Raw genomic sequence first — 17500 nt, 5'->3', positions numbered from 1 at the left:
TCTTTCACGAGACTTTCACTAAACTCTCGTATAAAATGGCTGACAGACATTCATATTTCTAATAATCCATACAGCGGGTGGAAAAGGGGGGGGGGGGGGGGGGGGGGGGGGGGGGGGGGGGGGGGGGGGGGGGGGGGGGGGGGGGGGGGGGGGGTGGGGGGGGGGGGGGGGGGGGGGGGGGGGGGGTGGGGGGGGGGGACAAGATCTGTTTCAGTAGACCACAGCACTGTGTGAGTGAGTGAGACGTGAGACTTAGGAACAGAGAGCTTTTCTATTCACACTAACCTGCTCTATATCATTCATTTACAAACATATAGTGATTCTTTTCCATTCACACTAACCTGCTCTGTATCATTCATTTACAAACATATAGTGATTCTTTTCCATTCACACTAACCTGCTCTGTATCATTCATTTACAAACATATAGTGATTCTTTTCCATTCACACTAACCTGCTCTGTATCATTCATTTACAAACATATAGTGATTCTTTCAGAGGTGCTGGGGGATGGGACCCAGTGCTATGGTGCGACATGAGGCCTATGGTTGGAAACTGATGATGTGAAAAAGGGATGAGAATGAATAAACGTACGACACTACAACCTTTCCTCTTCCTCCCTGTTTTGTCCTTCTTCTTTCTTGTTTTTATTTATTTATTTATTTTTTTTTATTAGAACTCCGAAATGGATTTGGCCAGTCAAAACAGTATTACTCAAATTCTTTCCCCTTTGAATCACAAAATTTCAGCCACAAAATCCTTCCATCCATCCATTCATCCATCCATCTATCCATCCATCCATCCATCCATCCACTCTTCCATCCTCAGTGAATGGAACTGGCTGTAGATCATGTTTTGGATTACAGCCTGATGACGGACATGCTGGTGGCATCGCCGTGGTTACCTCTCTTCTCTGTGGTGACCACCAGGGCCTCTGCAGCTTCCCCCCAGCCCTTGCGTGTCTGTGCAGTGATGCGGAACACGTAGACGGACTCCGGCTTCAGCCCGGTAACGGTATACTGCCTCGCACTGGGATTCAACACGTCCACGGTTGCTGTGTTGCTATTGGTTGAATTCAGGCGATATGTGATCTGATAGGCTGGAACAAAGTCGAAGCATTTCAGAATCAGTGACAAGATGTTTACATGGACACTAATTAAAAACTGGATCTGTACCAGACTTAGTCATAATCAGCACATTAAAGAAGAATATCTGACTATCTTTCAGCTGTGTGTGCACATACAGCGCTGTGTTATCACATACATTCGGTGAGAGAAATCTAAATATTTAACTCCATTTACAATAACTGACTTTAAAATAACACAAAGCTGACAACGTGCTAATTTTTATATTTATTTTAGTGGTGTAGTAAATTGCAAAACAAATTCTGGCGAGAGAGAGAGAGAGAGAGAGAGAGAGAGAGAGAGAGAGAGAGAGAGCTTACCCAGTATAATGCCGTTAGGATGGGAGGGGGACTGCCAGATGAGTCTGACTGATGTGGTCCTTACCTCCGGAAACAGAATTCCCACTGGGGGGCCTGGAACTGAAGAAACACACACATAGTACAGGATTTGAAACTTTAGATTCATTCAGTCATCCAGTTTAGAGAGAGAGAGAGAGAGAGAGGCAGGCAGACAGACAGGCAGACAGAGACTGAGATCACAGGTACATGGTCATGATCACAGCCTTGTTGGTGAGAGTGTACATGTCCGTAGACAGATCAGATCCTTCTGCAGCGTCTGTCAGAGCCGAGGGCTGACTGACAGCTTTACAATGCCTACCGTCGTCGAGCGTGCGCTCCAGGATTGGGGGGGAGCTAGGCCGTCCATCTCCGATGCGTGTGAAAGCTAAGACCTGGATCTCATAGAGAACATATTTGCCCAGACCAGTCAACTGAACACTGTGAGTGGCATTTCCCTCCACTGTCCAGAACTGCAGAGGAGAGTCAGAATCCTTCTCCTTATAGACTACCTGAAACAGAGAGAGAGAGAGAGAGAGAGGGAGAGAGAGAGGGGGGGGGGGGGGGTAATCAAAGAGTCCGTCCAGGACAAAAGAAAAATTGAGAGAAGTCATCACATTTACACATGCATATTTGTGGTCCCAGTCCTAAGTCCCTGTGTTATACTGATATACATGTGAACAGAGCTTGTAGAAGCGTGTGGTCAGTGTCAGATGAATGCTGAGGATGGTATAGGCCGGCTAATGCTAAGAGTAACACAGAGATATCAGACCTTGTATCCCAGAATCAGGCCGTTCCGATCAGGCTCAGGAACCTCAGACCAGCGCACAAGAATACTGCTGGACGTGGTGGCAAAGGCCGACACGTTAGTGGGTCCGCACGAAGGCACTGGAGAGAGACAGAGACAGAAGAAAAGAGAGAGAGAGGGAGACAGAGGGAGGAAGAGACAGAGACAGACAGACAGAGAGAGAGGGAGAGATAGACAGACAGAGAGAGACAAAGAGAGAGAGACAGAGAGAGAGAGAGAGAGAGAGAGAGAGAGAGAGAGAGAGAGGAGAGAGAGAGAGAGAGAGAGAGAGAGAGACAGAGAGAGAGAGAGAGAGAGAGAGAGAGATTACCAAAGCAGAAACTTTTTTATGAGTGTTTCCACTGAAACTAGTCTCAAAAAGAGACTGAGGCTTTCACAGCTATATTAGTCTGTCCAGCTTTCTCCATGCATTCCACAGGTTCCTCCTGAGGCCTGAATCTGTATTTGTGTGTGTGTGTGTGTGTGTGTGTGGGTGTGTAGAATTCATCCACGGAGGAAATTAGGGGAGAATTCTGTGCTGTGCATCAGGACATTTATTCTCTGGCCTGAATCCCCAAACTTTGTGTGCGGGATGCAGGAATTTGCTTGATTAAACAGAGGAAAAAAAGTTTGGAATCGTGTGTGAAAGCGCATGTGTTCCCAATTTCCTCAGCACCCCCACTCCCCCCACCCCCTCTACTCTCATCCCCTTGTTCGCTCAAAGCTGCTAAGCAGAAGGTCTCTGTCTCTGTTTAAAGCAGGTTGAGCTGCAGCAGAGAATGCATGAGACCAGTACTGTCAGGGGTCTGCTCCTTATTCAGTGCATGCATGCTTTGGTTATTTCTACTATCACTCTAAAATGCACAAAAGACCCTAAAATGTGCAGAGGAAAACAGAAAAGGCAGGAGAATGGTGAGTCAGAGGAAGTGAGCTTTGACAGGGGCAGGGAGAGAGAAAATCCACCTGTGTAGGGAGGGAAGATAAAAAGCCAGCAAAGTGATTTTTCACCTGATGTTGCACGCACACACACACACACACACACACACACAAATTGAGAAAAGGCAGTTATGATTAACATCTAACAACATATAATATCACTCTTATCAGTTTGGTTTAAAATGTTGTCTTGAAACATCATAAAGAGAACAATGACAGAACAAAGTAATAAACCTTTGACTTGAACATGTTTAGCTCACCGGACTCTCTGGTTCTTCCTCGCACAGGCTGGCTCCACGGTCCAGAACCAATCCCATTCAGAGCCTGCACTCGGACCTCATACTCAGTCCACTCCTCCAGATCCTCTATAGTGAACTCTCTCTCTAGACGATCCGGAATCACATGGGTCAGGGCCTTAGACTGGGATCCAGTTCTGGAATACTGTACTCTGTATCCCACCAGTTCTGGATTACCATTATACTCCCACTCAGGGAGAGGCTGAGAGGGCCAGAGATAGATAGATAGATAGATAGATAGATAGATAGATAGATAGATAGATAGATAGATAGACAGACAGATAGATAGAGGTGTTTTATTTCCTGTGTGTCTGCTGTTGTGTGTGTGTGTGTGTGTGTGTGTGTGTGTGTGTATGTGGGTATGTGTGACTGTATGCGATGTGTGTGTGCCTGTGTGTGTGTGTGTGTGTGTGTGTGTGTGTGTGTGTGAGGTGTGTTTTGGGACATACCACCCATCGTAGCCACAGGCTGGTCTCACTGGCTGTGCGCAAAGTGACATTGGCAGGGGCCACGTCAGGAGGGGCAGGCAGGGTCTGGATCTTTCTAGAAGGCTGACTGGGTGGACTGGTACCCACAATATTCACCTGACGCATTCGAAATCTGAGAGTAACATCAATATCACACTCATGAGTAAACCCCATTTAAAATAAAAAAAAAATCAATGTTATTTGTGTTTATGCAGTCAAACACACCTTTCTATATCATGCACTGCTCCCTGGATCATTCTAATATCAATTTTCAGTCATACCGATAAGAATACACAGCGTACACAGTTTACACATTTCATATGAAGCATCCACAAGTGACCTGAGTTTCAAAATCCAGAAATATACCCATAGAGTGAATATTACATCTCCAACGACGGTCAAGAGTGAGTCTGAAACCTACAGCAGTAACAGTGTGACTGAGTGTATTTGGTACCTATAGCAGTAACAACCTGTCTGAGTGGGTTTGGAACCAATAGCAGTAACAGCCTGAGTATATTATGGAATTACCTATAACAGTAACAGACTGGGTAGATTATGGCATTACCTACAGCGGTACCACACTGGGTATGGGATAATGAGATTACCTATAGAAGGTGTAAGGATTGAGTCTGGGCACTTCTAAGGAGCGGGCATCAGGTTCATTGGCTACCTGGTGAACCATTTTCCAGTCTTCATTTTCTCCCACCACGCCAATCTGAGAACAGACCAGAGGAGATGATCAGAGCGGACGTCTGGGGAGGTGACGTCAGGACCGACTCCTCTGTTTAGGGTGAGTATCTCACCTGGGCTTCCACCTGCCAGCGAGAGATGGAGGTCTTGCCATCATAACCAGGCTTGAACTGAAGGGTGACAGAGCGTGGGCCAATGTTGGAGATGGCCAGGTTGGTGGGGGGGCCAGGGAGTTCTGTATGGAGGGGAGGGGGCATGATGAAAAACAAAATATACAGTTTATATCATTGTATGTAATTATATCAGGGCAGCTCACCTCACAATTTTTGAAAAAGTGAAATAAAGTATAGTTTCAGAAAAATGTAAAAGTCTTAAATTTCCCTCTAAGAATTCAGAACAATGTCTCTTGCAGAAAACTAACATCAATGGCCAATCATTTGCTGGAATGGCACACCCTCTACTGATATTCAGAGGTACTGCAACAAGACTAATGCGTCAGCTGTCAATAAGACTAGTGCCTCAGCTGAGATTTTCTCTCATTTGACTTTGACGCAAGATAAAAACAAAACAAACAAACAAAAAATAAACAGGGTGGTCATATTTCCAGCCAACTCCAAGTGTATTCTAAAGTCTTAGTCATCACATGTCTTGTCTGCAGGACCATTTAAGGACTGTAATAAGGTGGGCGGGTCTAATTCTCCCCGTCACCAACTGCCAGTTGTCCACTGTTACCCGGAGCCTTGTCATGGGTCACATTCTGCTAATGCCTCATTTTAATGCCTCTCTGCTTGGCTTGTTAATTTATACAACACCCTTAAAATGCTCTTTCCTGATTGGATGGTAAAATGTGGTTTCTAGCTGTCTTTGTCCCAGAGGCTTCCACTGAATCTAGGCCTGTGCAATATTTATACAGAATATACTGGGGATACTTGTTTAATGGTAGTGTTGGAAATATGGCATGGTAACAAGTATTCCTATTGGATGGTTCAGTGTGCTTGATTGTAATGGGTTTGTGGTGCCCGTAATTGGAGTTCACCAGCACAGTTTCTGTTTGTGAGTGAGTGTGGCTTACCTGAAAGTCAATGAACCTGTTTTTCGGAATACAAATAAATGCTTTGAAATATCGTACGTCATTCTCCAGAATTAATCAAAGTACATACTGTACAAAACAAAACAGCCTGTATGATTAGCACACTGAGAGTTCTTCCTCACTGGCTCTCACGACAACCACATTCATGTTCACTCACTGGTTACATTAGTTTAATGTGTATGAGTCTGTGTGTGTGTGTGTGGGTGTGACAGAGAGAGGGGGGGGCAGTGTGAGTATTTGTGTACATGCACTTGTGTGTACTGTGTATGTGTGTGTGTGTGTGTATAGAAATATATTGTTCGCATATGTGTACATGTGACCATTATGCAGTATGTTACTTGTGCTCTGTTCATAAGGAAATAACCATTTAAAGTTGAAACTGCATGAAGTAAAGGTGTTAATATACATAACAGTATAGATGAGCTGCCACAAACATATACAGATGTCTGTGTGTGTCACAATCCAGCCTGGTCCTTCCACCATCTAGCCACGTTTTCCCTCTCTCCCGTTTGTGTCCTGTTCCTGAGTTCCACTCCACGTTTTGGCATTCACACCGATCACCAGTCATCCCTCAACTCACCTGTTCACCATCTTCTCATTAGTCTGTATTTCATAGCCTTGTCCCAACCATTCAGTCCTTGCCAGATTATCTTGCTAGTTTTTGGAAGGTCTCTCACGGTTTCATGAATGTTCTGTTTTTTGACTACTGCCTGTTTCTTGGATCTCTGCTATTGTCGAGCCCTTTTTGTTTTGTTTTTTTAGTGAATTCTCTGGACTGTTTGCCCCTGTGTTTTTTGACCTTTGCCTGCTGTCTGTGAGTACTGTGTTTGCCCTTTTGTGTTCCTCTGATTTTGGATTTTGGACGGATCTCTGGTTATAGAACTTTTTTCTGGATTTTGACACGATTTTTGCCTGTAGCCCTATTTTTTGCCTTTTGTCTGATCACCTGTGTGCCGACTCTGGATTTCCCTTTTTGACTACGAACACTGCCAACTGTTTTCTCATTTGCTGAATCTTTGATCATTAAAATCACCTTTTATAAAATCACTTGAGTCTGCTTCTGGGTCCATAAACTGCATCACAGGCCATGACAGTGTGGTTTTATGGGCTTGTCATTGAATACGTGTGTGCTCTTACCTGCACATCTGTATGAGTGAGCGTGCTGTGTATGGATGTGTTTGTATGCACTCCTGTGACAGTCATGGCTAACCTGGGGGGACTCCAGAGGAGATGGTTGAAGATGACAGTTGGCCTTGTCCTTTGGACGTCATGCCAGCCACCTCAATAGTGTATGTTGTCAGAGCGGTCAGGCCAGTCACCCGGTACTCCAGCGTCACGTTCGGCAGGTAGTGGGTGACCCTCGTGTTGGTGCGGTTATACTCCTCCCAGGATATACGGTACCCTGCACAACCAAAACAGCTCCAATTACACACAGCCAGAGAGCAAGCAGCTGACAGACATGAAGCAGTGTGTGTGTGTGTGTGTTGCGGCATGAGTGTATGTCCCTGTGTGAGTGTGTGTACCCGTGTAAGTGTGTGTACCGGTGTGAATGTGTGTACTCACGTATGTATGTGTACCTGTGCGAGCATGTGTACCCAAGTGTGAACATGTGTATCCGAGTGTTTGTATCAGTGTATGTGTCAGAGCCGGCGCCAGTGGAAAACAAATGGAGGGGCAACTGAAATGCAGAGAGGGGGCGGTGACTTAACCCAAAAAATTACGAATGCTGCGCACAGCTATACTATCATTTAACAAGGGCACACAAACACACACTAACAGATCAACAAACTCCAAGAAACACATACCATCCACGCAATCACATGCTAGCGACTCTCTGGGCTTGATTTCAATGGGGCCAACAACGTTTACCTACATAAGACAAGTGAGCGCTTAAAGCAACAACCGCCAAGTCAAGTGAGCCATACAAAGCTCTGGAGAGATTAGCTCTGCTAATACACACATGCAACTGTAAGTTGAGAATCAGTCTCTACAGAAGAACAGAATCTAACACAGGCAGTGAAAGAAAGTAGGCACATATTTTCCTGTAGGCTGGCTATTATAAAACTAACAAAACTATTAGTGACATTGGTGATATATTAGAGGTTGGCCTGTGTTCAGTGCTGGTTGACACACTAGTCCCAGGGTCTTCTATCGTGATTTTTTTAAATCCTTTTTTGGATTTAGCTATCTTCTTGAAATACCATAGGAGGGTTGCCAACTCGGGGTCCACACACAACGCAACACAACTAGTTTACACTTTGGTTGTCTAGGTGAATGCGATCTAACAAACTATCAAGTGGATCTGCGTGGATTTGAAAACATAGGCTAGAATGTGACTTTGGTTTTAGCAAATTATGGTGGGCTAAATTATGTATTAGTATTTTAAAATAAAAAAAAAATCTTCATCTTCATCCTCAGGGGGTGTGGTGGTCCATCTGAGGGGGTGACACCCCCTTACACCCCCGGTGTGTACCCGTGAGTGTGTGTACCCGTGAGTGTGTGTACCTGTGAGTATGCCGTTCTTCTCGGCAGGTTCTCTCCAGCTGACTTTCAGGGATGTGTCCAGTATCTCAGTGAAGCTCAGGTGGCCAACAGCACCAGGGGCTAGAGAGAGCAGAGAGAGGGAATGGACACAGTTACACACCTGGAGGGTTTTTACCTGAGACAACCAATGGAAAGAATGGTTCTCTCTTATCCACACTTCTTTGTTTCATTAACTTTATTCTAATCGAAAGACATGATTATAATGCAAGTTATTAAAGATGGTTTTCAGTGGAGGGGTCTAAATGAAGTGTGGGCGAGTGTGTGTGTGTGTGTGTGTGTGTGTGTGTGTGTCTGTGTGTGTGTGGAGTAAACACTCCAGCGCTGTGCAGTGCAAAAACATGTTTCTCAGAACATATCACATGAACAAATATCTGTGAAATTCTAATTCTAGTGAAAAAGCTGGATATATGATTGTGTGTCTGTGTGTATATGTGTGTGTGTGTGTGTGTGTGTGTTTGTATGTATGTATGTGTGTGTGTGCATTATTTAACGGTCTTTATTATGTTCAGGAGCCTCAGGCTTCAGATGAGGCAGGACCAGGGCAACAGGCAGACTGATATTTCATTAAATACATCTGTGTGTGTGTGTGTGTGTGTGTGTGTGTGTGCGTGTGTGTGTGTTTGTATCCCCACATTTAATTATGACAGTGTTTTTATAGTTCCCTCTCTACTGGCTATTTCTGTTCTGCTAGGCTTTCAAGTGAGAACAGTGTGGTACTTATTATGCTGAACAGATACAAAAAAAAGGTTACACTGTAGTAATGTTTACATAGTGTTAGACAGCTGAGAAGGCACAGGCAACAGACAGACAGACAGACAGACAGGCAGGGTTAAAGGTTAGATACACTTGATCTGCTCCTATTTTGTAACGAGGTAGAGTTCCCCACATAGGAATGAAACCCAAGATGTAAAGGAGTCGAGTAACATGGAGGGCTTTACTGAAGCTCTCTGATGAGGACACAGAGGCTTGATCTAAAGATGCACACAAAAGGTAACTCAAGACTCAAACACTTAAATACATAGAGTTACCAAAGCACAGGTGCAAAGTAGTTAAACAAATGAATTAAACACAGGTGAGGTACATAATCAAAACACAATACTAAACACAAAAATCGCCCTCCAGTGACCATCAGGGGGAACAGCAGCCAAAGTCCTCATATATTTCCTATGTACTGATATGCTCTGCCAAACTCAACACAAAGTATCAGTTCTGTGCTCTGCCAAACTTAACACAAAGTATCCTTTTTTTTCTTTGGTTTAATAAAATGTTGAATCATTTAGTATTTAAGCATTGAGCTGAACAATAGTTTCATTTTGGACTAAGCTTTCACCACTGTGCCGCCTGCTCTTATTTGTGTTTTGGTAAAACTGTTGATAATGGAATATGCCATCACATCCTTGGAACAACTTATTCAAAACAGGTGTGGTCAGAGAAAGGCAGGGGGAGTGGCTCGGATGGGTTTTCACAGTGATGCCATTCCATTGTTTTATTTTAGAGTGACTGGTCTGATAGTGACCGGTCTGATAGTAACTGGTCTTATAGTGGAGTAGAGTAAACTGTTCTGATAGTGACTGGTCTGATAGTGGAGTAGAGTAGACTGGTCTGATAGTGACTGGTCTGATAGTGACTGGTGTGATAGTGACTGGTGTGATAGTGACTGGTGTGATAGTGACTGGTGTGATAGTGACTGGTCTGACAGTGACTGGTGTGATAGTGACTGGTCTTATAGTGGAGTAGAGTAAACCGGTCTGATAGTGAATGGTCTGACAGTGGAGAAGAGTAGACTGGTCTGACAGTGACTGGTCTCATAGTGACTGGTGTGATAGTGACTGGTCTGACAGTGACTGGTGTGATAGTGACTGGTCTGGTAGTGACTGGTCTTATAGTGGAGTAGAGTAGACTGGTCTGATAGTGACTGGTCTGATAGTGACTGGTGTGATAGTGACTGGTCTGACAGTGACTGGTGTGATAGTGACTGGTCTGGTAGTGACTGGTCTTATAGTGGAGTAGAGTAAACTGGTCTGATAGTGACTGGTCTGATAGTGGAGTAGAGTAGACTGGTCTGACAGTGACTGGTGTGATAGTGACTGGTCTGGTAGTGACTGGTCTTATAGTGGAGTACAGTAAACTGGTCTGATGGTGACTGGTCTGATAGTGGAGCAGAGTAAACTGGTGTGATAGTGACCGGTCTGGTAGTGACTGGTCTTATAGTGGAGTACAGTAAACTGGTCTGATGGTCACTGGTCTGACAGTGGAGTAGAGTAAACTGGTCTGAGAGTGACTGGTCTGAGAGTGATTGGTCTGACAGTGACTGGTCTGATAGTGGAGTAGAATAGACCAGTCTGATAGTGACTAGTCTAATAGTGACTGGTCTGACAGTGGAGTAGAGTAAACTGAACTGATAGTGACTGGTCTGATAGTGACTGGTCTGATAGTGACTGGTCTGATAGTGACTGGTCTGACAGTGACTGGTCTGACAGTGACTGGTCTGACAGTGACTGGTCTGATAGTGACTGCACTGATAGTGACTGGTCTGACAGTGACTGGTCTGATAACGGCTGGTCTGATAGAAGTTCTTATAAAGAGTATGGTCCTCATAAAACAGGTCATTTGTTATGGCTGTTAAATTGCAGAGAACACCTGTATATGTTTGTGTGTATCTGTGTGCACATGTGCAATGTGTGCATGCTTGTGTGTGTATGTGTGTGTTTATGTGTGTGTGTGTGTGTGTCTATGTGTGTTTATGTGTGCTTATGTGTGTGTATGTGTGTGTATGTGTGTTTGTGTGTGTTTATGTGTGTGTATGTGTGTCTATGTGTGTTTGTGTATGTTTATGTGTGTGTGTGTGTCTATGTGTGTTTGTGTGTGTTTACGTGTGTGTGTGTGTGTGTGTGTCTATGTGTGTTTACACTTGTGTGTGTGTGTGTGTGTGTGTCTATGTGTGTTTGTGTGTGTTTACGTGTGTGTGTGCGCGCGTCACTCACTGTCTTCATGTGTGCGTAATCGTCGGGGCGGACTCCGGGGACCATCTCCGGGCGTGGTGAAACACAGCACTGAAGTGTAGTACTCGGTGAACTTCTTCAGTCCTGTCACGTATCCCACATGAACGCTGTCCTGGAAATTTGGCCGCACCGTTACCACGGTAACCTCATCTTCACGTGCTGGTTCCCATGCCAACAGCTGGCAAAAATTGGCAAGGGTGAGATTTGTTAAAAAAAGCAAAAAAGCAAAAAAGCAAAAAACACAAAAAAGAGCAGTGCCACAAATGATTCAATGCTACATTAACACTTTTACAATCAACGAGTTCAGATACGATTAAAAAGAGAGAACAGATGTAATGGAAGACATTCACATCTATTAGCACCAGTTTCCCACCTGAGAGACAAGTTAAAAAAATGCCTAGTCAATGGTAACTGGCAAATTTGTGGTAACCCTCAAAAGCCTGTCAAATAGTGGACAGGGAACTGATGGCTAATGTAACATGAATGACAGAGCCCAGAGTCATGGAACTCTATTCAATACCATCAGCAGCACTCAGTCAACACACTAATCCCTTCCCCACTCATCTGCTACTGGTCATTCACAATTTCAGTTGTCACACAAACGCTAAACACTCCTCTGAGAGCTTTCTGTGTTGTGACTGCAAGCAGCAAGAACATTCTGGAATGACTCCACAGAGAGGGAGAAAAACTGACAGCTGACAGACTGGCCTGCAAACTAACAAAGATGAAGCCTAAGGAGAGGAGTTGGCATAACAAAAGAAAACCCCAACAAATGAAGCATTTAAACCCGCACAGCACAGATAAATAAATAACAAATGAAGCATTTAAACCCTCACAGCACAGACAAATAGTCTCTATTTTGTAACTTCTCTTTCTTGACAGGTTCTTCTTTACAGGGATTGGTTGGCGTCGGAGGTAAAGTGGGCATGACTGACTGGTTGGCGTCGGAGGTAAAGTGGGCGTGACTGACTGGTTGGCGTCGGAGGTAAAGCGGGCGTGACTGACTGGTTGGCGTCGGAGGTAAAGTGGGCGTGACTGACTGGTAGGATCGATGCCTTCTTGCTCAGCATGCTCTCCCTTGGGTTGACGATGGGTGAACTCTCTCTCTCTTTTAATCATGAAATCGTTCAGAAACAAAGCAATGTCGTTCCAGCCGTCCAGATGGTTGCAAAAGCGTTGGCAGTGCCAAAGAACAGCTGGCAGACACCTTTGCTGTTACAAAATCATACATCTTTTGATTCATTTCCTCTTTGTGTTTAAAAAAAAGCATGTGATTCCACTTTGTGTGAGGGATTTGCAAATAGACTCCACAGGGAATGGTACCAGTGCATAATTTATCACACAGGGAATGCCTACAGATGACAGCTGTCATTACTGGGAAACAATGTTGAGATTGTCACTCGATATATATATCTGAAATTAATACACAAAATAATTTCTTCGTTATTTCAGTCCACTGCTTTCAGACTACTCCATAAAACACAGCTGGGTCTGAAGAGGCAACTACTCAGTGATGTTTAGTGAGAAGGGAGTGATTTTTTCCACAGGAATTACTAATTCATGGAAACCCTTCCGTGTTTTTCCATGGTTTAACCCACAGCGGGTTTGAGGAATGGGTGGAAATGCAGTTTGAGTTCTGAACTCACCTTGTAGCCCTGGTTTATACCATTAATAAACTGTGGGTTGGGAGCCATCCAGGTGAATCTAATGGTGGTTGAATTGACAGCTTCTGCCTGCACATTGCCTGGAGCAATAGTGGGCACTGATTGACAGGAAACAGGGGAGAAAGAGAGAAAAAGAGAGGGGGGGGTGAGGGAGACAGAGAAAAAATAAAAACACAAAAGAACTTTTTGTGACTGTTTCAATGTGAAATGATATAATTCAGGAAAATGATGAAAAGTCTATTACACCTGAAACACAGTGAATTGTTCTCTGACAGTTGATAAGCAGGGCGCTCAGTAACCTGATCTCTAACAGCTAGACTGTGAGTCATGCCCAAACAACCTGTACTTCCCACGGCAGTTTGGTTAGAGGAAGCAGACCTGGTTCTCACAGCTGACTCTAATTTGTACATATATGTATACAGTTCACAAATAATCATTTTAATGTAAATTTTTATCCTGCTGTTTATCACGCTATGTTACACAACACTGCTGAGCAATTTATAAACATCATAAATCAAGCATTTTGGTGATATGAATAAAACAAGAAACTATCCTATGTGCATGTGTGTTGCTACTAATATTCAAAATAAAAAATGTATGATCCATCCAACAGCCCATCTCCTCACACAGTTCCTCGTGAATGTCTCATGAATTATTCAGTTCCTCATGAATAACTTTTCAATTTGGTCATTCTGAGTGAAGTTGTCATTGAAGTAAACAAATGCCAAATGTTTCTCCCTCTGTAGTTGGAGCGGAAATTTCCAGAAGGGTTAAGGCAACAACTGTGTCTTTTAACTGAGTGATGGCTGGTTCGCTGAGCCTGTCGAGCGTGCGGTGGAGGCCCAGAGATGGCGGGGGCGGTGCGGTCAGCAGATGGGGCATCAGCAGGTGGTTTGGAAGGGGTAATTTGGAGCGACAGACAGCCCCTTTGAGATGTAGCGCAGCTTCAGAGTGAGTCTGCTCCCCCAGACCTGCCGGTCGCTGTCTGTTCCTCTCTCGACACAGTCATTGCCTTTTTCAACTCAATCTCTTGTTGGGCTTTTGAGAGTCATTAAATTTGGAGAGAATACGTCAGAGCTTTTCTTTCATCTTGTTTTTTTTGTTTTTTTACTTCAGTCAACTTAAATGGTGATGAATGCCCATTTAGTTGACATAGTTCAAGATCCACTTCAGCTCAACTGACAGTGAGTGTAAACACAAGGTTCATATGAAAAATGGTCTAAATCTATACAGGCTTTTCTCAACTTCAAAGAGACACACTAGAGAGGGTGATATTTCACAGTCTTGCTTAAACTCACCACATTCACAGTGGATGGAAAGCCTGCTCTTGATGTCATAAACTGACTTAGCCTAGGTGGGCATTACCTCAAACACACAGACAGGGTGACGGGTAATGGGTTTGGAAACAAGTTAAGATACACTAATCTCCATCTCTCTTCCTCTAATCAGTTTACACCAACACCTTAGAGGTATCCTGGGGTTTGCAAAGAAAAATGTTTAAAAAGTCATTTCTTTCACATGTAAAGGACTTTGACTACTGCAAAGTTTACAAAGCTGATCGAAGTCCCTTGGTCTTTTAGATAAAGCTGAATATAGAATCCATGCTGCTGTGTGAGTTCACCTCCTTGCAATGTCCACTCCATGACTTTGGGACTGTAGACACCCAGTCCTGCTCCGTTATAGGCAGCCACCTCGATTTCGTAGTTGGTCCAGATGATGAGGTCCTCCAGGAGCAGGTTGGTGACATCTGGGTTGGAGATGTTCTTATACTGAATGTCAACAGGCAGTCCAGTGAGCCGGTATCTGACACAGACATGGGAAGGTCATGGGGTTACCGTGGCAACATTAAGGGATTTGCCATGGACAGGAGTATCATCTCTCTTGACTGTCTATTTTACAGCATTGCTGCTATTTTAAGTTACTGGCCCTCTTCTAAAGCGAGATGAAAAGACATACTGTTCAACAGAGATGGACAAAGGATAGACAAACAGAGATAGACAAACAGACATCTCTGTTGAAGGTATTAGAAATCCGACTGATGCACCGATTGTAAGTCGCTTTGGTAAAAAGCGTCTGCCAAATAACTAAATTGTAAATTGTAAATTGTACAAAGGAGTTCATAGAACAACAGCTAAACAGTAAAGTTTGTCTCGCAATGTCACAGTTACACAACAGAGGGCGACAAAAAGCCAGTGTTAGCCCACTGAACTGCTATGCAAACTCTTAAACTCCTCTGAAAACTGAAATAGGACTGAACTGTGTCACCACAGGGCGCAAGCACGTCTCTCATACACATTTAGTTCCAGCATACCAAACTTCTCACTCAATTTTCAACAGAGAATGAACCTAAGAACTCTTAAAAGGGTTTTCTTTTCTTTACTTTCCAGTTTGCAGAGGGGGATGTGGAAGGAGGAGGGGGAAAAGAAGGCAAATGAAGTGTGACTGGACAGACGCAGAGAGGAGAGAGTGACAGCAGAGGTCACACTCACCGTATGACGTAACCACGAAGAATGCCATTCTGATGGCTCTCGGGCGGAGGCTGCCACTGGATCATAATGGACTGGTTGGTGCGTCCACTGGCTATGACATTCTGGGGAGGTGCACTGGGGGGCTCTTCTGGAAGAGAAACCCTGAGGAGGGGGGGGGGGTGAGAGAGAGAGAGAGAGCACATTCACAGAGAACTGAAATAAAACATATGGAGATATGAGAATATACCTGTCATACAAAAATAGGAACTCTCTAAAATGTGTAAAACTGTTTTTTTTAGTATAAGAAGATGAAGAAATGATGAGTACATAGGAAGAAATGAATAGGTATGCTTGTCTCACTCTCACTGCAGGTGGTAGAAAAATATTCATATTTGTCTCCTGTAAGAACGAATCACTTTCATAAAGAATCAATCAAAGAGAGCAGATGAACACCAGAGATCAGAGAGAAAAAGATCAGCCTGTCAGAAAGATGGAGAGTGAGTGAGGGAAGGAGGTACATGATAAACAGTTTGGGATAAAGTCAGAGAGACAAAGCGCTGGGCTAGAGAACCCCACAGCGCTGACATAAAGCCCCCTGTGGAGACCCCGGCATCTCTCCTCGAGCCTGGATTACCAGACAGCTTGCTGCTCCGCAGAGTTGTGGGAGTATCGGGTGTTTTTTTTTCTGGAGAGACACTCATTTCATGTCTCACTTAAGAGCGACCCTCAAGAGTCTGCTTCTAGCCCTCCAGCTCATACACACTGATCCCTAATGTGCACACACACACACACACACACACACACACACACACACACACACACACACACACACACACTCCCCAGAAGAGCTGAGATAAAGTATAAGTCCCCCACATACTCTTGACGGATTGATAGTGCTGCTGTTATAGTGAGACAGCACAGCCTGATGATAAACGTCAGGCTTTAGGACCATGCAGGTGCATCTCACCGGTCAGTCTCCTTGCTAAACTGGCCCTTGCCCACATCATTGACGGCACAGAGGCGGAACTGGTACGAGCGCGCTGGAATGAGACCGCTAACCGTTACGGTCGTGGACTCTGGCTCAATATTGGCCAGAAGAATCGTCCAAGGAGCGTCTAAACAGAAGACAAAAAAAAGTTATAAAACCCATAAAGATCAAATGAAACAGATCACCATCTCAAAGTTTAGACTTTCAGCTGAGCTACATTTGCATTTACTGTTACCGGTGATTGTATATCCGAATACACATGCCCAAGCGTTGACTGGAAGTTGGTAGCACCTAGAAATGCTTTAGGAAAGGCTCCAGGGGCTCTGCCTTTTAAAAGACAGCCATGCAGAACTGAGTATAGCAGTATAAAGCTGTCAGTCTTATACTACTCACTGTTCTCAGACACCTCCAGAATGTAGCGAAGTAGTGGGCTGTTCCCATCAAAGGGTTTGGCCCATGTCAGGTTAATGGCTCTCTTCTCCGTGCTACTAAGGACTGCAGACGGATTCTCAGGAGTGTGGGGCAACTGCCTGTGTGTGCATGTGTGCGTGTTCGTGGAAGGGGGAAGAAAGGAGAAAGAGTCATTTTTAAGAAAGAAGAGGTAAAAACAGGATGAGGTAGATGAGTGTTACTTCAATTTTAGCGAGAATTCAGTTTTAGTTTCTCTTATATATTTCAGTTCAAAAAGTAATGAGCTAACTGTTAATGCATAGGTCATATCTCTGAAGCACATGCAAAACATTACCTTAAGTCAAGACTAACTGGTCATTTACATACACGCTCCCATAGACTGGGATAACACTTGGTCAAGACCAGTACAAGACTAAGGCAAAACTAGTGTCTTGTTAGGATAAAAATTGAGTCTTATTTTTGTAAAATTATTTTGATTAAGGTAAAACTCGAGTCAGATTATGGTGAAAATAGAACAATAATGGGGAACACTGACTATGTGTCAACAAATTATCAGAATTCAGTATACTGCTCTACAATTCTTTTATTAAGACATCACAATGAAGAGAGAGAGAGAGAGAGAGTGAGAGAGAGAGAGAGAGAGAGAGAGAGAGAGAGAGAGAGCGAGAGAGCATGGAGATGAGAGAGAGAGAGAGAGAG

At 44.1% G+C, this 17500-nt stretch overlaps 1 protein-coding gene across 1 annotated transcript in view; it reads right to left on the bottom strand.

The window, feature by feature from the left end:
- Positions 1-17500, bottom strand: part of sdk2b (sidekick cell adhesion molecule 2b) — an 83414-nt gene that overhangs the window by 25261 nt on the left and 40653 nt on the right. The window contains exons 13-28 of the mRNA XM_030774276.1: positions 16784-16920; positions 16370-16517; positions 15424-15564; positions 14556-14737; positions 12917-13032; positions 11253-11448; positions 8230-8328; positions 6935-7126; positions 4748-4869; positions 4550-4659; positions 3927-4077; positions 3442-3679; positions 2231-2346; positions 1781-1970; positions 1444-1542; positions 904-1098 (exon numbers count right to left, since the gene is read on the bottom strand). Of these exons, the coding sequence (XP_030630136.1) occupies positions 904-1098; positions 1444-1542; positions 1781-1970; positions 2231-2346; positions 3442-3679; positions 3927-4077; positions 4550-4659; positions 4748-4869; positions 6935-7126; positions 8230-8328; positions 11253-11448; positions 12917-13032; positions 14556-14737; positions 15424-15564; positions 16370-16517; positions 16784-16920 (2432 nt within the window). The remainder of the gene's footprint in view (positions 1-903; positions 1099-1443; positions 1543-1780; positions 1971-2230; positions 2347-3441; positions 3680-3926; positions 4078-4549; positions 4660-4747; positions 4870-6934; positions 7127-8229; positions 8329-11252; positions 11449-12916; positions 13033-14555; positions 14738-15423; positions 15565-16369; positions 16518-16783; positions 16921-17500) is intronic.

The sequence above is a fragment of the Chanos chanos genome, chromosome 5 (assembly GCF_902362185.1).
Source record: "Chanos chanos chromosome 5, fChaCha1.1, whole genome shotgun sequence".
In the NCBI taxonomy this organism is placed as follows: domain Eukaryota; kingdom Metazoa; phylum Chordata; class Actinopteri; order Gonorynchiformes; family Chanidae; genus Chanos; species Chanos chanos.
The sequence above is the reverse complement of the archived record's forward strand: the minus strand, read 5'-3'. Positions and strand labels throughout refer to the sequence as shown.